This window comes from Mya arenaria, chromosome 2 (genome assembly GCF_026914265.1).
Source record: "Mya arenaria isolate MELC-2E11 chromosome 2, ASM2691426v1".
NCBI lineage: Eukaryota > Metazoa > Mollusca > Bivalvia > Myida > Myidae > Mya > Mya arenaria.
This window is the reverse complement of record NC_069123.1, coordinates 52,673,819-52,697,618: the sequence shown is the minus strand read 5'-3', so window position 1 is coordinate 52,697,618 and position 23,800 is coordinate 52,673,819. Positions and strand designations below refer to the sequence as shown.

General features: G+C 35.2%; 2 protein-coding genes across 2 annotated transcripts; one reads left to right on the top strand and one right to left on the bottom strand.

The window, feature by feature from the left end:
• LOC128241911 (tektin-4-like) lies at positions 1-4,553 on the top strand. Its single transcript, XM_052959044.1, has 6 exons — positions 1-662; positions 1,429-1,499; positions 1,794-1,937; positions 2,180-2,402; positions 2,903-3,057; positions 3,402-4,553. Exons 1-6 carry the CDS (start codon positions 117-119, stop codon positions 3,616-3,618), a joined length of 1,356 nt encoding a protein of 451 aa, XP_052815004.1. The 5' UTR covers positions 1-116; the 3' UTR covers positions 3,619-4,553.
• A 1,214-nt stretch (positions 4,554-5,767) lies between these two features.
• Positions 5,768-23,718, bottom strand: LOC128243273 (uncharacterized). Its single transcript, XM_052960929.1, has 11 exons — positions 23,691-23,718; positions 18,008-18,110; positions 17,479-17,528; positions 17,078-17,220; positions 15,397-16,169; positions 14,959-15,103; positions 10,626-10,743; positions 9,639-9,740; positions 8,547-8,645; positions 8,080-8,245; positions 5,768-7,834 (listed from the first exon to the last, which is right to left on the bottom strand). Exons 2-11 carry the CDS (start codon positions 18,100-18,102, stop codon positions 7,714-7,716), a joined length of 1,812 nt encoding a protein of 603 aa, XP_052816889.1. The 5' UTR covers positions 18,103-18,110; positions 23,691-23,718; the 3' UTR covers positions 5,768-7,713.
• Positions 23,719-23,800: the final 82 nt, after the last annotated feature.

Below are 23,800 nucleotides of genomic sequence, written 5' to 3'. Positions count from 1 at the left end.
AACTCCATAGCAACTGGCAACAAAGCGTTAGTGTTGCCATCGGCAAGTAAGAGGAATCAATGTTTTAAGCACATGCTTTCTTTTTAAGGATACATCTAGAAAAATTGTAGTTAACGATGGCTTCAGCTACGCTTCAGAGCCGGGAGATTCCACCGGAGAGGCCTGCACCGATGGCAGAAACGTCAGGAGGCTCGAGAAATGAAAATATGGAAATCACTTACACTGGTAACACAGGAAATGACATGGGGATTTCAACCATGGGGTACAGATCATCTAAATACAATCCCCCTGAATGGCATGAAAATAATTACTCCAAATACTATCAGTCTTTTGTTGATCGTGACAATGGTGAAAGAATTCGACACGAATCAAAGAGAACCATTAATGAAGCAGAGGCGACAACCAACAAAACACAGGCTGAGGTTACAAAGAAGCTTGGAGAGCGAATTCAGGACATTAATTTCTGGAAATTTGAATTAGAACGTGAAATAAGAGATGTCATTGATGAAACTGATCTTTTGCTAGCACAGAAGAAACGACTAGAAAATGGTCTTCGTGCAACAGAAATCCCACTTCACATTGCTACTGATAACCTGAACTGCAGACAGAGAAGAGAGAACATTGACCTTGTACAAGATGATGTAGAACTGTCCTTGTTAAAGGTATGTTTACTGAGAATAAGGTTTTCACAGATTTTTACATGTAGCCAATTGATTCAGACAGAGACTATCAAATAAATATGACAATATCAACCTAGTTTAATATGCCATAATGTTATTTGACTATGATGGGCATGAAGATCACAATACTATCAGTAGTTTTTCTTTATTCTGTTTGAAAAACATTAAATGCAAATTGACTGAAACATATTGGCTTTTCATGACCAATACACACATTCCTAGTATAGAATAATGTTTACTTACTTTTAAAAGTAAATTTTAAAGTTCGAGAGGTAACCGAAAATTCAGATATTAGAATCATTGTACAATTATTTACCTTTTTTATTTGTATGTCAGTTTCAGTATAAAATTTTGTTGAATGGGATTGAAGCATTTCCCAAATACTTCCCATTGGTTTATGTTTGTAAATTAGCAGTCATCCATAATTGGATCAGCCATTCAGGTACATCAGTCAATTTAAACTGAAGATTGGCAAGTTGAAAAACACCACAACCCTGTTAATGTTTGTTAATATGCTTTTACCTAATTAAAGCGGCCAACCTCTGCAGTTGTGCCATACCGTTTTAAATTGATAAATGTATATCATCAACCACTTACAGTTTTTCCAATAGATACTGAATCTTTGGCTTTTATTTTGGCCAGTCTCTCTTCATTTTGACCCTTAAAATAAGTGCAAATCAAGAAATAAAAATAAAAAACTTAACATTATTATTATCACTTTACCATAATACTTTTAATGTACTTTCAGGAGGTAGAAATCATCAACAATGTTCAAGATCTTCTCAAAAAGACAATAGATCAAGCAGAAAAACAGATCAAGTAAGTGAAATGGCTGCCCCTGCCTCTATCATATGTTCATGTATCTTGTCTTAACATACATGTGGCATGAAACTCCTGCTGCAAGTAAAAGATGACTATCAGAAGTTGTTATCAAATATCCTTTTTCTACAATCTGCATTCTGCTGTTTAATGAATGTATTCTTTTGCTTCTGGGCAAAAGCCATTTGTGTAATGTTAATGATACAATTTAAAATTTCCTACAAATTTTAGTATATATGACCATCATAAACCTGCTTGTTCTTGTGTGTCCTCATGATAACCTATTATATTCAGGTTGAACCGAGATGCCAAGCAGAACCTGGAGATGGATTGGAGTGACAAGAAGGAAGCCCTGGAAATTGATACTGCTTCTGGTGCTCTCAAAAACCAGCACACCAACAAACAGTTCTACCCTGGTGCTGCCAAGTTCCAGGAAATGTATGTGTTACTTGGACTACAATTTATCTGTGTTAAGCTAAATGCTTAATACAAATACAGAATAAAAACAATCTATAAATGTTAAACAGAAATAGCTGATTTCATAAATAATATTCTATGATAAAGCAGATCTTTGCTAAATACTTCAATAACTGTATTTTGGCAGTCTGCTTCTTAAAGATTAAATTATTAAAATAACCGTGTAGGCAGTAGCCCCAAAAAATCAACCTTTAAACTTTCAGTCAGTCAACACCAGAATCCTGGGCCCAGTTTTCTCATGACAACATTGTGCGGGGGGAACACGAGCGCATGGCCTCCATGCAGCTACGTCAGCTGATAGACAACATCTTGGAAGACACATCACGTGACATGCGTGAACAGTGTGACTCTGTTGATGTTGCCTTCCAGAAGCGCGTCGTGGAGATGGAAGATGCAAAGGCAAAGATGGAGGAGAACCTCAAGAAGGTAAATATAATGTAAAAGTTAACATGACCATTTACCTTAACATCAGTACATACATTTGCTATCAATATGTGTCAACATTAACATATATTTCAACATTAACATTAACTCACCTATCAAAATTAATGTTCACATTCAATGTTTACATTCAATTTTGTACATATTTCAAAGATAATGACGACATTGACTTTTTCTCAATCCTGTTAACAAGACCCTTCACTTTCATGTCAACATGAAAAATTTTCTAATCATTTTGACATGATCATTTTTACCATGCTATCATTTTGCTACAGAGAATCTTTGCTACAGTAATCTTTTTTGCTTACAGGGCTGAAACAAAACATTTGTGAACAAAAAAGGTTTTTGAGATCACTAGTATGAATGCCGTTATGACAGAATTGCTGTTTTCCCCTATAGAAGGTCAAATGATATGTAGTGTATAAATGAACATATAAATGAAACATGTGCTATGATTCTGTTTATAACTGTTTTTCTGTGTTCAGGTGTGTGAGGAGATCACACAGATGGAGAAGAACATCAGCTCGCTGAAGCAAGCGATCCGTGACAAGGAGAACCCAATGAAGGTTTCCCAGACACGCCTTGAGAACAGGACATTCAGGCCCGGTGTCGAGCTCTGCAGAGACCCCGTGCAATACAAGTATGTTGAACCACTCACCTGTACTGCTCTAATGGAATATATGAAGTGATAATAAAATGAGACATTTTGTTTTAAGCAAAACAACAATCAGTAAGAGGGCACTTAGAATGCCAACTTGTAAATATAAATCCAGAATGTTGTGTGTCATTTCTGCTCTTTTAACCAACTCGAATATTTTAAAGATAGTTTAGTGCACATTGAATGCTGTTAAGAAACAAAAAATGATTTTTCTGTTTAATGTAATAAATATGCAGATATTTGTTCACTAACTGCATTAGTACAGAAAACATACATTGTATATCAGGCTTTGTGTTCTATATAAAAAAATAAATCTCATTTTACAGGCTGGTGGGTGAAGTTAATGAGATCCACTCGTCCATTGATGCCCTCACAGACAAGCTGAACCAGGCCAACAACTCCCTGAAGGACCTTCAGGACAACCGCATGGGGCTCGAGAAGGAGATCTCCATAAAAAAGAACAGCCTGTTCATCGACCGCGACAAGTGCATGACCGTTCGCACCCGCTACCCTACCAGCCTCAAACTGCAGGGATACCAGTAGCCATGCGGTCCAAATGTCTGACTATACTAATAAATTGTGGAAACATTATTAGCCGAAGAAAAATTGTCCGTATAAACTGTCACCATGAAGTTAACTTAATCTTTCTTTCAAATAAAATATCAAAATGTATTCTTTATAATTTGTGTTATGTTATATGCTTCAAAGTTATATTTTATGTGCATTTTATGGTGCATTTTTATGCATGTAACCCATGGATTCATGTGAAAAAAGTACCATTATTTCAGACATTTATTTGTTTGTTTGCAGGTCTTTTGCTTCTAAAGTTTGGCACTGCCATTTTATACCATTAAAGTGTATTTTTTACCAAAACAAAATGTTTATACATTACACTTAATACAACTTAGAACTTTTTAAACAGATTATTGTAACTTTTCTGATTTCATAATACTTAAAGAAGCACTGGTGGCAATGTGAAAAATGGTGGTTTGTTTTTATAGCATAATTTTGAACTTTAGCGTGCAAGTTATATCAGTATTATGAACCATGTTGCTTGCTTTTTAGCCTGTATGTTGTCCTGTTTCTGGCCCTCCTGTTTTATAGACTTGTTTTCACCCTTGTTTCGTTGAAAGAGTGGTAGCACGCTCATTTTTTTGCACCTGACTGTGATAGTAGTTTAAACAAAAGTATTTTGTTGCATTTTATCTTTTCATTGATCAACCGTATGTGATATAAGCTTATAAATGGTTATTCATAAAAACCTTTCACAGATTTGATGTCATCAAAATATATTAAGCCATAGAAGAGGCATTGTGGTTGATTGCATAGGTATATACTTTAAAGGGTCCTGTGCATATCATGTGCAGGATCTCTTATAACTTCATACTATTTCGTGTCTCCATTTTTTATAGTCAAATGTTATGTTTCTGTGTTGAGAATTTAACTTTTCCAAGTGTAAATAAAATGGTGTACCATCATAGCAGAATTGTTATATATAATCTTAAGTGGATTTGGACATGCGTTTCTTTAATGGAATTAAATCAGAAGCTATGATACGGAGACAGGACATATGTAAATTAACAAACACCGGTACAAGTAACAAAGCCACTGAAACTTTGTGGTGCATCTTCGCTTGATATGGAAAATTGTGCCAAATTGTTTAGGAATCTTTGCAGAAGTCGTTGAGTCATGGAGTGGAAATAAAAAATATCTATCTGACCTTTGACCCTTAGTGTGACCTTGATCATGAGGCAACATAGCTGGAACAAGCTCCTTGTACATCTGCTAAATGTCTAAAAGGTCTCTGTTTTTTCTAGTGATGTAATGGGTATCGCGAAAAATGGAACAATTGTTGTTCACAACATCAGACAGTGACAATTATTGTTGCAGGACTGAAAATGATGTCATTACTGGAACCATAATATGACAAGTATTTTCATAACAACAAACATAATTCAGAATCAAAGCATATCCAAGACAATGCCATACATTACCTGCATTAAATATTCATTTAACAGTATTTGTTCGTCTCCTTGTAGTTCAAGATGTCACTTTTACTGCAAAATAGCTGTGTACATATTCACACCATAAAATTGAAGCAAATTTTCACAGAAAAATAGGAGATCACTAGTTTTTAAGTGTTTTTTTTTTAATATATACTGTCATTATATTTTGACAGTATAATGGTCCATAACAACAGCAATGTATGAGTGACATTTGCAAGAAATAGTGCTATTTGCAAGAAAATGATCTTTACATGAAGTATATTTGATTTTTTTTAAATCCCTATCTAGTAATTTTGAGTATGTTACCATAAACAAACAATTAATTTTTAGGCCTTAGGAGAACATTAATTATGTTCCTTGTTTTTATTCTAAAAACATCATGGCTACTGTTGAATGGATTGGATTTGAAAAATGACCCTTGGCACAATCATAGAGATATTGAAGGTCACTTTGAGGAATTAAAAAATTTAGTAATGATGTATGCTTGACATTGCTATTTTATGGGCCTTTACGTATGATACACTTTCATCCACTAGTTACGACTTGATAGTTTAATATGAATCTCCAGCAATCACAAAATCATTGCTGCGATAGAAATCTCTGTAGTGAAAGAATTGTAATATGAAACCAGACCTTAGCTGGTATCATGTATGCCACCAATTGAAGACAAAAAAGACAACATAATATCCATACAATAAATTGTTTTAATAAATTAACATTAAATTTTACAACACTTAAACACAAAAAATAGCGAACAAAAGCTTCAGTTCTGAAATCATGGAATGTTGAAATATACCCAGTATGAAATCCAATGAAGACTCCATATACACTTCCTTTCCTATATACCAAGTTAGGTCACTTGATTTCAAACCTAATTAAAATAATTTAATAACAAAAGTAAGTTTGATGTCGCCTTGTGTGAATACATGATCCTCATCATTGCTGAAAAGGTGCTGCAAGTGACACAACCTTTTTGTAAACCTTTCTATCTTTAGAAACAAGGACCTTGACCTTTGACCGAATGGGCTTCGATTCAATCCTTTTGCTATACACCGAGTTTGGTGTTTATTTGTTTAAAAAAACTGTTGCTAATCGCTGGAAACAAAATTTCTTTATTTAGTAACTTGTCCGTGACCTTTGACGTAACAGACCCAAAAGCAATCCAAAGCGAGCTCTCAACATGTTCTAATTATATATATAGATATATATACCAACATTTTCTAAATATACATATACCAAGTTTGGTGTCCAAATCATGAACAAAAATAAAATTAATAGCATGAAACCAGTAATGGTGACCTTGACTTCTTGCAATACGGAATCAAAAGCAATCCCTAATGAGCTGTCAATTTTTTCTTATACACCAATTTGGTGTTTATATGATAAATGAAAATTATCTGCTGGAAACTTTGTTTTTGACAAGACTGACCAGCAGATTGACTGTCTGACCAAAACATACAACATTCTTATAACCCAGTGTTTGTTGAAAACCTGGTTAAATACCTTTAGAAATGTTCACCCAAATTGCTGCAATGATATTACATTCATATAATATAGTTTTATTCACTGGAGAAAACTGCATACTTGTAACTACTTGCATATAATATCTAGCAGCTTAAAAGTCTCTCAATGGTCTCTTGAAGATCATGCATTCTTGTTAAAAGGCCCTGGAAAAGAATAACTGATCCACACTCAAGCCTTCCAAGCGTGACCTACTTTTCTGTTCAACTCTTACTTTTTCTTGGGACCCCCCCCCCCCCCCCCACTATTTTGTGAAATAGTTGATAAATAAAAGATAAAATGTGATAATTAGAAGTATGTAGTTAAAAAAAGAGTTAAAAAGCGTTCTAAAATGCCCACAGAATACAGGAAATTAAGTCACCAATTAAAAAAAATATGGGGGCAATATTGTCATTGCCTGTGACCTTTCTGGCTGGACTGTTACTGGGTACTTTTGTATCTGGGCCAATTCAAACAAGACTTAATAAGAAATCAGCTCAGTTGTTCTCTCAAGCTGTAAGAGATGTACCATGATGAGAATGAAAGGTGCATTGTGACAAGTCTTAAAATGTGGGTTCATCCTCTGGCGGAATCCATCTTACAGTACTACTACCCCTAGTTTTTAAAAAAAACCCAGACCTTAGATTTATACCTATACCTTGGTTATTGGCCATTGGAGAGCCTGCACAGTTTAAAATAAGTAATAGCATAAAAAAATACGGAAATGTTTCATTATATATCCATCAACTTAGATGCTCAAAATAAGATTTCCTCTTTAGTTTTACAGAACTCACCCTTAAACAGTTAGTTTGCTAAGTTGCAACCTTTTATAAATCCTCATTTTCATTTCCTTTGTCATGATGTCATGTGGATGATGTCAAAATTAGCATTTAGAATGTACAATAAATCACCTTTCACAACTAAAGCAATGTTAGAGATATCATCATAAAATTTTCATTATTGCTCCCGGAAATCAAATTTAATTGAAATACCCAACAAAAACAATGAAAGCAAATTTACATTTTAAGGCCAAAAATAGCACGTCTTGGCTCTATTACACCAACAATGAATTATCTCAAAAAAGTCAGATTTTAATAGTGCTTAAAGTCCTAGGAACGGTCATCACTACTCATCACCACTGTCCATCATGAGTAGTCTCTTGCTCTGGGATCGTGTCCTTGATCAGAACTGGCACCCTGCACCTCTTCTCAGATAACAGGGAATACCCAGTCCTTAATGTCTGGATGTAATCACTGCAAAGCCATCAGATCACAATCGTCAAAATTAGAATGTCATATAAATGGAAATTTAAAACAGGCCCTGTAGTCATTTTACCTTTGGCTTTTAACACTAATTTCTTTATAGAAGATAAATGCTTTTTACAGGCAATTTACACAATGAGTTACAAGTGTTTGGCAAGTTGTTTTACAATTCAGTGAAAAAAATATAACTGTATTCCAATACATAACACTTGAAGTACATGCAGTAACCTCTCTACCTCGAGGTAGGGTCCAATGTATCAAGGGCCTGGAAGACAGTGTTGGCGACATGTTCCCAGCCATCAAGTTGGAGCTGAAGATGCTGAATGGTGAACATTGCATCCATGTAACGCTCCAGGTCCCTTGAGCTGCTGTACTTTAGGGTCTGTATTGGATCTGGTGAACCTGTGGAGGGAATTGATTAAACCAGTGTCGAAGGCTTTGCAACTCTAACTGCTACAATAAGGACAAGTCTAAGCAATAAATTATCGATTTTCAAATGACTGCATAAGTCTGAAACTGAAAAGAGCATGACATTGAGTTCAATTACAAAAATATTATGAAGAGTTTTCTGAATTCAGTTCTTACTGAGATTGGTAGTGGTTAATTCATACATGTTGACATTCTGAGTGTGAAATTTATGTTATTCTTAGCTCGCATTGTTAATTGAGAGAATATCTGTGCTGAAAAAAGTGGTTCTGCTAACCTGGGTTGTTGCCTCTATGATACCACTGGGAGGTGGATGATACTCCGTGATCAGTTAGGTCCACTGATGGCTGACTTGTGCTGGCTTTTGTAAGAAGCCCTACAACATGCACTCTAATTATTACACTATGTGGAACAATAAATCATAATCAAAACTAGAGATATCACAGAAACTGATAAATACCCAAATATCTGAATTACTGAAAGAACAATTAAAGAAATCAAGTGGAACTTGTTTCAGTGAAGGCAAACATGCCACAACATTGTCAACTAGAGAATGTTATAGTTGAATGTTAGAATGTTATTTATACCCCTGCTTGCCCAAGTGACAGAAATATTGCCTGGATAAAACAATTAAAGAATTCAAGTGAAACATGTTTCACTGAACGTAAATACACCCAAGATCTGTCAATAATGTAGAGACATGAGAAAGATTGGAAAATATTGGTACTGTTATTTGACACAAACAGTAAGAAATATAAAAGTTGGGAAGTTTGCTGTGACCTTGACCTTGAAAATAGTGGTCTTGTGCACAATACATCCTCTTACTACGGTGGTCACTTCTGCCAAATTATTTTATCTGACCATGAATGAGGAAGTTATTGACCGAACATTAACTATTTTCAGTAATGTTTATAAATGGCAAAACATTCTTAGATTAAAAGGTTGATGTTACTTTGACCTTGAAAGTAGTGACACGGATCTTGCGGGGTAACATTGTAGTCACTTTTGTGAAATAATTTTAAAATCCATCATAATATGACAAAGATATGGACTGGACACAAACTATTATCAGTAAGGCTGAAAAAACTTGATGCGCAGACAGATGGATGGACAGATGTGATGACTCGCATAATTCCTATATAGCCTCAAAAGCAAAGCAGAGGATTAATAATTTTACAAAAGTTTTTATACCTTAGAAAAGTCAAGCTGAGAAACATTATATGTTAATGATTTTAAACATCATTTATTAAAACTGACATAAATTACATGTAGACAAGCCTCAGCAAAAAAAGAACTTAGTATAAAAAAAGAGGCACAAATCTTTAGTCGGTTCAAAAGAAATCATTAACAGACATAATTATGTCCATACTGAAGTCTGCCTGGTGAAGAAGCTGTTCTGCATGCTGGTATGTGGTTAGAAGGAGCTCCATCAGACACTTTGCCCGATACACCTCCACACCGCTCCACTGGTCTGTAAAAATCAGAGGTACAGGTAAATATAACTGAACAAACAACCAAAAAGAACTCTTACTTGTAAAACATTCTGATTCACCTTCAATTCATCTTCAATCTAAATTTCTATGTATATTTTTTCCATTAGCTCTTTACATCGGGCTATTCCATTTAAAGATACACCCAACCAGGACGGTGAAAAAATCTTCTACAGGGGGAGGTTTCTGTTCATCAACATTCATGTTAAGATCAGTCAGAAAGTAATTGACTTTAAGAGAAAACTAGAATTCTACAAATCGGATGAATTGGCAGTTGGGAAGGACCAAAAGTTTTCTTCACCAAGTTGTTCAAAAGATATTGATCAGAAAAACCCACAGTTTTTCTAGTTAAGATCACCATGACCTTGACCTATTGACCACAGAAACAATACGATCATCTACCGACCATGATCAATGTCTATACCAAGTTTGAAGACCCTAAACCAAGTTCTTCAAAAGTGACAAGACTGTTATTTTTCTAGTCAAGGTCACCATGATGTTGACCTTTGACATATTGTCCACCCCAAAAACCCATACTGACCATGACCAATGTGTATACCTAGTTTAAAGAACTAAGAAGAAACATAAGTTTGACACTGTTTAAGACAACACCAGACAAATTAATCCCTATTATCAGCTATGCTTTGCAGGTGACACAAAAACTGTCAAATTTTAAGTGTCTTCATATGATAAAATTTAATTGTATAAGACAATCAGAAAACACCTTCAGACCTATTGGTGCTTTAAGGGTAATTAAATCAGCCTGGTGTCATATACCAATACTGCCAGGAGACAGGTCAACCTAGTGTAGTACATAAAACCTGGGAGTTTCTCTAAGATTATTGTATAAAAACAATAGTGTATACCTGAGAGTATGTCCAGGTGGAGAGAGTCAAGTATATGTGTAAGATTGGTGTACACGTTCACGAGGTAGTTGGCCTGTTTCTCCTGTAGCTGCACCTGCTTGGCCTCCTCACAACCAAACTGTTAAAAGAACCCATGTGAATTTATACTTTGCAATGTAGTCAATACTTGCAACACAAGGAGGCTAATAAATACCCGCAAATTGAAGGACTTTATTGACAGTGGATAACATTTTTAACATATTCATGTCAATTTTCAACGCGGTCCACTAAGGCAAGGGCTATAACTATTGTTATAACAAGTGAAATGTAATAGAAAAACTCTGGTGCACAACAATCCATTCTGACAAATACTGCTATAAGGTTTCACAATCCATGTATAATACTTACAGAGCTACATGCAACACAATATTTTTCAGGCCATTTTAAATTTAGCCAAGCCATTATTTGACTGATTGCATTGGCAAACAAAACCAGAGGACGTGCACAACAACCCATGCTGACCAATGGTGCTATGAAGTTTTATGAGTCTAAGTGTAATACTTTTCAAGGTATATGAGATACAAACATTCTCAGACCATTTTAAACTAAGGAAATGTTTAATTGGTCATACCCATTAATTTCATACATGTATGTCATCTTATTCTGCTTTTCTTGTTCAACAGGGAAACATGCACTGTTTGTAAAAACGTCATCTAAATATTTATCAGCTTTCTTAGCTTATACAAATTACTTATTATAGATATTGTTTAATCATGTTTAATCAGTTATTGAGCCCGTCCTGTCGCTAGGTGACCACTGTCTATTTATGTATTTCCTTTATTCATTATCAATTGTCAACTTTGTACATTCTGTTTCTCTGGAATGTATGTTCGAAAAATTTGTCTTGTGACTATTTCTATTATTATATGTTGAACTATATTTTAATTCTTCAACTACAAATACTCAAACTGTATTAAACAACTGGAACTTTATATATATCTTCATTCAGAATTCGTGACAGATGACCTCTAAACTCTCTAAAGCTCTACCGACATAATCTGATAATAATCCATATACCAAGAAACATTCCCGTGTCACAGAAATGCCCAGGTGCACAAATTATCATGCTGACCAATATTGCTTTGAAGGTTCATGAGTGTAGTTTTAATATATTGGGAAGTTAATGAGACACATTTTTTTACAGTTGAAATAAGGTGGAATACATGGGATGATGATTATTATTATTATTACATGTATTTACCAAACTTATATAGCGCCCTTTTCATATACACGTTCAAAGGCGCTTTACAACGATATAATCTGATAGTTAACTACAAGCAATATCATTAAAATACTAGACAGCTTTTGAACAATAAATGTACAACATACTAAAAAATATGAAACACAATCAAATGAAATGTGGTATTGAACTGGTCGTCTGAATTAAAAACAATAAATATCAATATCATACGATAAAAAAAATAGTCTAGCGAAACTGATAGTAATGTAAATTACGCCTGACATTTAAATTGCATTTATATATTGTATCAATAGTCTAAAACAGTTTACATAGGATATGTAACTGTACTAAAAGATCATGGTAGAATTAAAACAGGTTGTAAAATTATGTTTAAAATCACATAATGGTCACACAGTCTTCGTGAATCACTGTCACAGATCATTCCTGGTAAAAATGCTACTCATACGCCTGTTTGAAATAGTGTGTTTTAAGTGCACGTTTGAAAGAACACAATGAACTTGAGTCTCTCACACCGGATGGTAGGTCATTCCACAGTTTCGGAGCTGCATATTCAAAACGTCGGTCGCCATAGGTTACAGTTTTACTTTTTGGTATCACTAAAGTAGGTACTTTGTTTTGAGATAACAGATTTCTTCGTGGTTTGTAAACACAGCTGTATTTTACACGATCTGCAGTTTGTTGACTAATGTTTGAGAAACACCATACAGTAGTGCATTGCAGTAATCTAGGCGCGAGATAACCAATGAAGTCACAAGGTGTTTAGATGCATCAATTGTCAGATATTTCTGAATTCTACCTATTTGTCTAAGATGTAAATAACATGATCTGCATACTGAATTAACGTGATCTTCCATGTTCATGTTTGAATCAAAGATGGCACCTAAATTTTTTACATTAACAGACTGTTTAACTTTTGAGTCACCGACGGTTACCGATAGATCTTCAATGTGTTTGGAGTTATGAGGAGATGAGAACATGATGACTTCTGTTTTATCAGTGTTAAGTTTGAGCATGTTTATATTCATCCATGATATTATGTCTCGAAGGCATGATCGAATGCGTTGTAATGTTTCTTCCTTAGAAATGCCATCTAATGGTTTGAAAGATATATACAGCTGTGAGTCATCGGCGTAGAGATGGTATTGCAGCCCATGCTCTGCAAATGGCACCAAGGGGTTTAGTGTACATTGTATAAAATTTCGGTCCTAATACGGACCCCTGTGGAACACTAAAATCCAGTGTGACCGGTATTGACAGCACCCCATCAATGTATACTGTCTGTTTTCTATCTTGAAGGTATGATGTTATCCATTCCAGTGGTTTTTCAGCGATTCCGAACACATTTTCAAGTCTTTGTAACAAAGTTTTGTGATCGATTGTGTCAAAAGCTGCCGATAGATCTAGCATTACTAAGATGGTTGCATTACCAAGGTCAAGGGATTTAAGAACATCATTTTGGACTTTGATAAGTGCAGTTTCTGTCGAATGGAATTTACGATAGGCTGACTGATGTTTTTCTTGAAGTTGATTTTCTGTCAAGTGTTCATCAATGCGAGAACTCACTACTTTTTCTAGTGTCTTTGATACAAATGATAGATTTGAAACAGGTCTATAATTTTTTTTAAATGTTTTGATCCAGTGTTTGTTATTTCAAAAGAGGCCTAACAAATGATCCTTTAAACTCTGATGGAACGTTTCCTGTGCTGAGCAAAATGTTAATAATGTTCGAACGAAATGGTAAAAGTTCATCGAGGCATGATTTTAATAGCCATGTTGGTATCGGATCCAGTTCACATGATTTATTGGAAGATTTATTGATTATTTCCTTAACTTCTTCTGCTGATGCTGTTTCAAAGTGAGTCAGACTATTTTCAACACTCAATTGTTCTGTTTCTGAATCGACTGGGTTAAGAACTAATTTTGATTTTATCTCATCTCTGATGGTTTCTATTTTCTTAACAAAAAAGTCACTAAACTCTTGTGGCAATTTATGAGTTTTTATGTTTGTAGGTAAAGATGTCTCAGTTGGACCGTTCAGCAGATCTTTTGTGATTTGAAACAATTGTTTTTGATCTCGACTACAAGCTGCTACCTTATCCAAATAATGATTCACTTTAGCCTCTACCAGCATATTATTTACTTTTGCACATTGATTTCGGTAAATTTCGTGGTCAACAGTCAGTTTAGATGATTGCCACTTTCTTTCTAACTTACGCCGCAGATGTTTTGCGTCATGTAACTCCTGAGTATACCAGGCACAAGAAGGTTGTAACACTATTGTCTTTGTTTGAAGTGGGGCATGTTTTTCGAGTAAGGTGGATAGTACATTTGTATATACTCCTACAAGTTGTTCGGGATCTGTGCTTTCAAGATTGTCACGTAAAATTTCTGATGATTCAATGTCACTTTTGAAGGAGTCTATATCAATTGAGTTCAGTTTTCTGTATGTCACTGTCTTTCGGATAGGTGGCGGTTTTTCAGCAACGTTATTGAATGTAACAGCATAATGATCTTTTGTCACTTTTCCTGATTTATTGTCAGACAACCCTGGATCAACAACATTGATGTTCGAAACTGATGTGTCCGTGTCTCTAGTGATGACGACGTCAAGTGTATGTCCAAGCACATGAGTTGGTTCTCGTACATGTTGCACTATTCCACATGATTGTAAAATGCTTGTGAATTTAATTGTGTCCGATTGAGTGGGGATATCCAGATGGAAGTTCAGGTCTCCGGTTTTTATAATGTTCTTATCAGTCACAGCAAATTGTGCTAGAAATTCTAAAAATACACAAGTTTTTTATCCATTTCCTTTAGATGGGGGTGGTCGGTAAACAATAGCTAACCTCATTGAATAATTTTTAATTGTTATCTTGCAATCCAAATGTTCAAATGTTGCGTAGTCACTATCATTAGTTGAGGTTAGAACGGCAAATCCAATCCACAAAACAATTGGTTCACCAATTATAGGAAACAGTCAACAAAGTTCAATCAAACAAATACATAACTGACATTGCAGCACTTGCCAGTTGCTTTTAAAGCTAGGTATAAAAAAGTCCTTTCCTTATTAGAGCTAAATCCCCAAAGGCTTACCAAGTGATCTAGCTGGTTTGGAAAATCGTTAATGGCTGTGGGTGTGTCAACTTTCTGTGTGACTGTTTCAGTGTAGAGGTGCTGACGAAGCTTTCTGTTCTGTGAAACAGCCTTACGAAGTTTGCCTGGAACTTTAAGCTGTGATCTGCAATGTTACACATTTCTTATTCCATTATAGATTTACATGTACATCATTAAAATTTAACACTAACAAAACTTAACTGTAGTTTAAATTTTCAAAACTAGTAAAAATGCCGTGGCATATATTTGTTATCTAATATAAGCATTACTCTGACTTACTAGTATACTTTATTAGAAGAACAACCAGTTGCCTTCATGTTTATATAAAGATCAACAAAAGCAAAGAGGCAGCATGATATTAAAATAATTTGAGATTAGCCAGTATTTTTCTTTTTCTACATTAGTTTTTGGACTTACGCATCTCTCGAGAGTAGAAACAGTTTACTGGAACCATCATCTTCACACATCGCATTTTTACCAGGAGCATCAGTTGTGTCTTCTTGATTTATGTTCATATCTTTAAACTTTTTATTCATGTCCTCAGTCAAATGAGGTTGTGCCTTTTTGTTTTCATGAGAAAAAACAGTATCTTCAAAACTGTCATTTGAAGGGTTTGAAGAGCTACTAGCACCAGAAATATCACAGCCTTTCTCTTCCCTTCTTATCACAGATTGAGGTTTGTCCTGAGATTTTGTGTTTTCATTGTGTTTAGGTACAGAGTTCATGACTGTGGGTTTTGATGAATGCTGTCCCCTGCCCCTGGATGCAGAACCCCCTCTGGCTTGAAGCCTGGCCTTGCTGGTTGTGCTGGCATTGGCTGCCCGGTATGTGCTCTGCAGCTTGACAGTGGCCAGCCTGGGGTTTGTCTGGAAGGGGGCATTGCTGTGGACTGGAATGTGCTTCTTTCCTGAGGCACTCTGTGGTCTGGCTGACACATGAGACCTCTGCTGTTTGTCAGTAGCTGAGCTTGCACTACCTGGCTTCATCTGACTTGAAGACTTTGATGTAAGTTTGGAGTCTTGCTTGGAATAATTCTTTTCTTTGATGCTTTTATCCTGTGAAGAACTCTCGACTTGATTTTTAGCAGAAGTTTTATCAGTTTTTCCTTTTTCAGCAGCTGAAACTGTGTGTGTCTGTTCTCGTACCTTTGTCACAATTTCCCTTCCTTTGGTTTTCTTTGGCTTTTCCAGCTGAAACATACATATCCATGTTAAATATTGTAACCATTTCAACATAAGTACTACCAATTCTGACATTAAATTAAAAAGAAACCAACAGTTTTAAAAAAAAGATTATGAAAGTTCGGAATGGAATGCAAGCTGACAAATATAAAGGCCAGAGTTCAACTCCTGAAATATACCCTGTAAACAAATTTAATCAGTAATTACATTTTACTTCAACTACATTTTTGCCGACATCAAATCTTTAAAACGACAGTGGAATGTGAATGAACATTGAACAAACAGAATACTACATTCAATATTATCAAAAAAAATGAAGGCCAAATATCTAGTCGAAATGGACGCAACACAAAATCCATCCTTCAAAGTCATCTGCACATAATGTCTTTGGAGGTCTGACACAAATCTGTCCAATGGTGTAAGAGGAGATTGGAATACAAGGGACGTACCAACAGATGTATGAGCAAACACAACTCTATAAGTCTCCAACATGACCTTTGTGGGGAGCATAAAAATTAAAAAACCTTGATTAAAAGTCTATATCTCTGTGCCTGTAGTCAGTGACCTTATCAACTTCACCACTTGGGACATTTATACCCAAATGATATCATATTATAAAGACAAAAATAAATAAATGCGGCAGAATAAGTCATCAAAGATTTTTGTTTTGTTTTTTATGTGAATTGAACATGTCATAAACAATTAATTTTGTCAACAGTTTTCATATTTAGATATTTAGGTAATATAAGAAGAGTTAAAAAGGCCTTATTCAACCTGTATTTTTTTTTTCATTCCTGTATATAATCAAATGAATTCCTATTTATATCTAAATGTAAGATCATGTAATCATTTAGATGTTTTAAGACCAAAATAATTATAAAATTGAGATATTGATAGACCCGGCCAGCTCCCTGTACCTTTTTCTGTACATCTCGAGCCCTCTGCGCATGTGAGAGAAGCTTGTCCACCATGGACACCCCAGCCTGCTCCTCCGCAGATATCTCACTCTCACCTGCTTTCTCTCTATCCCTGTTCTGCCCCGCCTTAAGCCCACATCCAGCTATAAACATACACATTTAAGTTAGTAACAATCATAGCATAATCAGAAGCTCCTTTTAACTTACATTCAAAGGTGCTCCGTTTGCATGCTCATTTTTTGAGGGCCCTTATTCAAATCAAGTTATAGATCCATCTCATAAGTGGTAATTAAGCTGTAAAGAATGCTGCTGACAGAATGATGATTGTAATAGTTCACATTATTCTTTAAATAGTCAAGCTAGAAAAAAACAAATGTCATTATCTGCACAGTTAACGGTACCTTCATGTTTGTCTTGGGACTGCTCTTCCTCTAATGAGTGCTTACATGGCCTGAAAATAGGATGCAAAAAAATATGAATATAAGCAATATTTCTTTGAGCTGAAAAGGCTAGTCATAAGCTTGTCAAAGAGATTGAAATTTTTCATTGACCCGTCATTGTTATAGGTGGCTGTATTAACAATAAATGGAGATTGTTATATATAAATATATATTTCTCAGCAATGTCATATACCTGAAATATATAAAATAAATAAATAAATCACCATTTATTGCTGATATGGCCATCTATGATCATTCTGAACCAAATAAGTGTAACCGCTCTTTTTTAGCATAGTATTGAACAATACTGTACGCAAGTAATTCCAACCTGACTTTTTCAAAACCAATTCACTGATTCTTTACAAATTTATGAGCAGGACTGGCTTTCTTATTATTTCTTTTTTATCATAGTCTATAATAACACTTTGGTAATTTCCCCATAAACCAACATGAAAAAAATCATACATAAAATGTAATAAGAGGAACATACCATGGGTTAAATAACACCTTAAGTTGAGCTATAGCTTCTTCCAGATGAAACCTATGAGCAGCAATGTGTCTGCTCTGCTCTTCTATCCAATCCATGTTTGGACCTGTTTTGAAGATAAAATTCAACGCTTGAGGTCTAACCCTTTATTTTTAAGGTCAAAGGTACAGTCATTAGCTAAAAATAGACACCTATCTATTTGGTGGATAGTTGTACTAGTGGTAAGACCCTGGACTAGCATGCGAGAGGACCTGGGTTAAAATCTTGGTCTGGCCCTGCAAATTTCTGAAATACTTTCTAAAATTACTGCAATAGTAAAAGCTGCCTCTCACTTCGGAAACTGCCTGTGGAGTAACCCAGAACAACTCACTGCTTACTTATGATACGACCAGAACAGCTTTGGATCAAAAAATGGAAAACTACTGAAGAGCAAAAATAACAAGAGCAGGGCCATCTGAAGTACTACGAGGATTAACACGTCAACAAACAAGCAAATATAAAAAATACCCTGAGAAAAGCTGAACCATTGTAGGACCTACAAAATATTACGCTTCTTCGGAAGAGGTTGAATCCTCTACAAGACCTATGATGTGCTAAGAAATCCTAGTGGACAACCGGTAGAACCCCAACAGTCAAGTAACCTTCTGAAGTACAGCTAGAAGCTGTGATGCCCAATGGAAGCCAGGTTGTGGGGGCAAAAGGCAGGCAGTTGAGGATTGAGAAGTGGACCAAAACAAAAAGATATGCTTGGTACAATTTTCCAGAGTTTTTGTTCATACCAGCATATCTGATGAAACTGTTAGAAATTATCTGACTTTATGATTTCTATTGTATGATGGTATATGGAAGTAATAGATGGCATATTAAGGTAAAGGGACAATTATTGCCTTATTTGATAAAATTATGTATTAATGGTATGATAAACAAGTAATTCAAATCATATTGTTCTTCAATTTGATTATACCACTGTTTCGATAAAATATACTGCCACAAGTTTTATAATGTCCTAGTTGTCCTTATAACTTTTAAGAGTAATAAATGCTTATGAAATATATCATTTACATTTGACATTAAATAATTGAAAGAAAACACAACAAAACATCAGAATGACCACCAATGCTTGTCTGTTGTTTTTCAGTCAAAACGTTCATAACTCAACATTCATTAAAGCCATAGTTATGGGCCTTGCTGTATTGTGTGTGTGTGCCAGGTTTCATTTGAATATCTTAAATGTTTTCTCGGAGTTATGGCTTAGGTTTATCTATGTTGACAATGAAGCAGCCAATGCTATGACAAAACATCAACTTTTTTTTTTTAAAAACAGAGAAGCTAATAAACGGTATAACAAAATTGAGAGAAATTTGTTTTGAAATGATACAATCTGCTTAGCACGTTAAGTGTAAACCAATGTGGGTGATTGAAATAGATTATCCTCCACTACCTTATATTTGCCAAAAAAGATTTGTCACCTTATTCACACACTTACCGACTAAAATGCATAGTCAAATAAATACAATGTACTTGGGTGTAACCAAAGAAAATATGTTTGATTCTAGTTATTCCAAAGAAATTGCCAATCATTTGTGTTTCTTTATCTCCGGCAGACAAGTATCATTATCAAGCTACTTAAAAAAAAGAGTATATTTGTGGTAACATCAGTGCAGCAGCAATCCAAGCCTTGAAAGACCAAGGTGGGAGCTGTGACAAGGCTCATTGGAAGGCAGTTCCATAGAACAATTGTGGAAGGGAAAAACGACTCCTTCAGTACTGATGTCCTGCAGTAGAGGTCATGTACCTCATCGAGTGACCTCTAATTGACAGGCCCTTGTGGGTGCAAGCCTTAACTAGGTACTGCGATTAGGTTGTTTACTACCTTGTAGAGACAGATTTAGCCTCTTTCCTCCACTGCTGTAGGCTCTCCCATCCAAGTATGTTAAACACTGTGGTGATGCTGCTTTTAAGTGAGTAATTCCAAGAGACAAACCTGGCAGTGCTGTGTTGCACCACTTCAAATTTGTTGGTGGCCTCGGGGTCCCAGACAGTGGCAGCTTTTTTTTACTTGGAGCCTGATGAAGGTCTTGTAGCAGGGTACGTTTGCCATGGATGGTGTATTATCCAGTTATGGTCATCCGTTTGTTAGAGATACTGAGTACCTTACACTTGTCAGGGTTGACCTCCATTCGCCACTTCTTTTCCCAATCCTGTAGATTGTCAAGGTCGTTCTTAGGTCCTGAGCATCTGCAGAGGTCTTGATGATCCCATATTTACATCAGGGAGTCATCATCAAACAGTATAGTGGTAGACATGACACAGGTCATTGATATACACCATAAACAGGAGCGTTTGAGAAAGGTACCTTAGGGGACACCTGAGGTTCCTGTGCAAACCTTTAGGATTTTTCTTCAAGGGCGACCCGCTGGCTTCAGTAAGTGTTTCAATTAGGGATGCAAATGGATAATCGAATATTCGATTCAACCTTTGGTATTCAAATGTCAAAATCGGTATTCGAATATTAAATGTTTTTTGTTGAATAAATAAATGCCTACATCTGTGTTGTTGTGTTTAAAAATCATTTGTCTTGTTTTTAACAACAATTGATTCCTTATGCCACAGGCATGAATGTGATGACTATAAACTGTACACGCATCATATTATGTGAATTAGGGCATATGGTCGGGTACGATAAAAAGTCCGAGTAATTCTATGAACGGCTATTAGACAAGTGATATCAAACAAGTTTCAAATATTTCAATATTTCAGTGAAATATAAATGATCAGGACAATTAGGGACATAGGGAATCTGCCTTTACACCAAATTGTTATTTTGGCTTCCAATTAAGTTGTGCAATATATTTCAAATCGCTGTGATGATATAATTGCGATGTGCTACTTACATGTACGTGGCACAACTTGTTTTTTGTGAATCAATATATCATTCATGCTTTAAAATGTTACTGTATGGTATAGAATTATAGGATATATTTCCTGTATTGTTGTACAATAGAGGAGTCAAATTCCACGTTTATTTTCGTTTATTAATTTAGTAGTTCTCGAGTTGGTTCGGTTTTTCCATAGTTATATTTAATGTCCTACAGAAAACCACTCCATTATCTAATAACGTCATTAAACTGGGAATTAATGATCATTGCTGGTCTGATTTCGCGTTGTTTACATTTTTATATAAATGCAGTGGAAATGAAATTACTCGATTGTTTGTTCAAAATATATTGTCTTTTGTTGGGATGGGGAATTTCAGAGACTAATTTAGGGAAGAATCAGGATCTGTTGCGTGTACCGGCTATAACAAAGAAGGATATAAAGGCCTCGGATATAACTTTAGCTAATAATAATAGATTACTTCAACTTCTAAAAGATTCATTTTAGTAATTGAATATTTGAATACCGGTATTCAATCGAAGAAAGTACTGAATATTTGAATGTCAGTTTTGCCATTCGTTTGCATCCCTAGTTTCAATCCAATAACTTCCCTTGCACATTACAGTGGTTCAGCTTCAGGGCAAGGCGATTGTGGTTCACCTTGTCATATGCATTTGCAGAGTCCAACAAGATGACGTCTATCTGTTGAAAGCTATCGAGTCTTGTTGCAATGTCTTTGACTGTCATGATCAGTGGGGCTCACAGGAAGCTGTTGTTTCCTGAAGCTGAATTGGTACAGGCTGATGATGTCGTGACAGTCAAAGAACTGCATCAAGTTACTGTGAATCATGTGCTTGAGGAGGTTGCAAATCACTGAAATAAGGGAAACTGGTCTGTAGTTTGATGGTTTGCTCTTATCCCCGTCTTAAATAAAGGTGAGAGGCTTGCTGCTGTCCAGTCATCTGCTACTTTGCCTTGTTCTTATGAGATGTGAAAATAAAAGTTAGTACCTGGTGCCAGATGTGACATTTCTTTCAGGAAACGGTTTCACAATGCCATTCATAGCAATTTCAATATACAGGCATCAGGGCGAGTCCTAAACCTCACATCAACCCTTGGACATAGTGGTTACAAGTATCCCTTTATTGTTATCTGGTTATCTCAAAAGTTAGACAGACCTTGGTTTGGTGAGTTGGGGAGGTGGTTTGTACCAGTTTGTACCCTCCGATATTTTGTCATTTCGTAACCTTTAGATAGTCATTTCGCTCACAACCTAATCATTTCATAACCTATATTTCATTTTTAGTTATTTTTTCATATTAAATACAATAATGGAGTCAATAAGTTAACATGCATATATATGAAGAAAAAACTTGCCATACTTTAAGTGCTGTTAATTCTTAGTACTCAAGATGTGGGAAATTCTTTCAAAAATTGTAATTGCAAATGATTGCTACAACAACCATGGTTTGTTTCAAACTTACAAAATAACCACATTCTTGAATTATAATTTTTTTTATTAAATTTAAACAGTATCAGTTATAGTATGTATCATCAAATTGGTAGTAAGACATAAGTGAAAATCAAGGGAATTACATAAATGGAATTTTCTAATTAATGTTAGCATGAATGAAATTGATCTCTATAGTTCCTTATGCACCAGTCAATTGCAAACACGGCCCCTAGTCTAAAATAATAGACGTGTTATACGGGATTCTTCCAGTCCCTAACGTCTTAATGGGTTTGTGCAAAAACAGGGTTTTTTTGAAAAATATTGAAATTGTATTTAGAGAAGAATTTTATGTTTGAAATAGATAATAAAGGTTTATATTAATATTTTACTGTGTAAGTGCAAAGATATTTTGCACAAAACAAGCATGAAATGCATTAAAACACAGGATTCACCTTTCCATTAAAACGAAACTTGCGTGACACAGATAACAATTATGCCAAGCGTAAATACACAACCATCTCCAACAAGCTTCAGGATAGACCTCGTAAATACAATCTAACAACTCGGCCATGGTCGAAGTGTTCCGATTGTCGTAAAACTGTAAACCGCAGACTTGCAGGTGCCCTTCATGTATATATTGTTATGTTTTGACAGTATGAAATGAAGAAAAACACATCACTCATTATAATTTGTTGGGTATTTATTTTTTTGTGTACGGAACTAACATAAAATAACATTATCTGGTTATTTTTCTTGTTTTTATGATATTTTATTAACCAATATGCTTTAACCTGTAATCCTGATCGGAATAAACACCCACTTTTGATACAAAACAATTTTTATGTGAAGGATTTGCCATTTAAAAAAATTGAAAACAAAATCCTTCAACGTACAATTATTTGGACTACCACGGCACCCCCAGGTCCAGGGATATACTGGGGATAGCCAGGGAAATGGGTCGTGCTTTTACCATCCAGGTGGCAGTGCCGGGTGCATGCAGTGGTTTTGTCTACGTGACTTTCATTGTTTGTTACTAATTTTACAAGATTTATATGTATGTTAACTAAATACGACTATCGTCACTGTGTTTCAGGACTTGAAAATTATATATAGGTTACGAAATAACTTTAGGTCGGGTACGAAATGACTATATTACGGTTACAAAATGACCAAATATCGGAGTGTACGAAATGGTTTGGGTACAAAATGACTAGTTCCCCTCGTCAGTATACCAATTCAATCGAAGTCCTTATTTTAAGATATTCATGAATAATTGTTAAATTTCGTCATTTTTTTCTCACGAAGATTGCTGTTTTTCGCTAATATAAGAAATTTTAAAAAATAGAATTTATTTACCATGGGCGCTGACATGTTTATTTTTGGTTTCCTGCTAATCTCCATGACGGGAACCAATAACTCGTCCTAAGACTCGTTATTTTCCGCCCATTTCCGAATATATAATTAAA

Bases quoted from the DNA above. Each gene is read 5' to 3' on its own strand.
- LOC128241911 (XM_052959044.1), top strand. From the start codon at position 117: ATGGCTTCAGCTACGCTTCAGAGCCGGGAGATTCCACCGGAGAGGCCT. The intron at 1,938-2,179 runs GTATGTGTTACT...TTAAACTTTCAG, and splicing joins GCTGCCAAGTTCCAGGAAAT to TCAGTCAACACCAGAATCCT. The intron at 2,403-2,902 runs GTAAATATAATG...TTCTGTGTTCAG, and splicing joins TGGAGGAGAACCTCAAGAAG to GTGTGTGAGGAGATCACACA.
- LOC128243273 (XM_052960929.1), bottom strand. From the start codon at position 18,102: ATGGATTGGATAGAAGAGCAGAGCAGACACATTGCTGCTCATAGGTTT. The intron at 17,529-18,007 runs GTATGTTCCTCT...TCCTATTTTCAG, and splicing joins AAGGTGTTATTTAACCCATG to GCCATGTAAGCACTCATTAG. The intron at 16,170-17,077 runs GTACAGGGAGCT...TGTATGTTTCAG, and splicing joins CTCGAGATGTACAGAAAAAG to CTGGAAAAGCCAAAGAAAAC.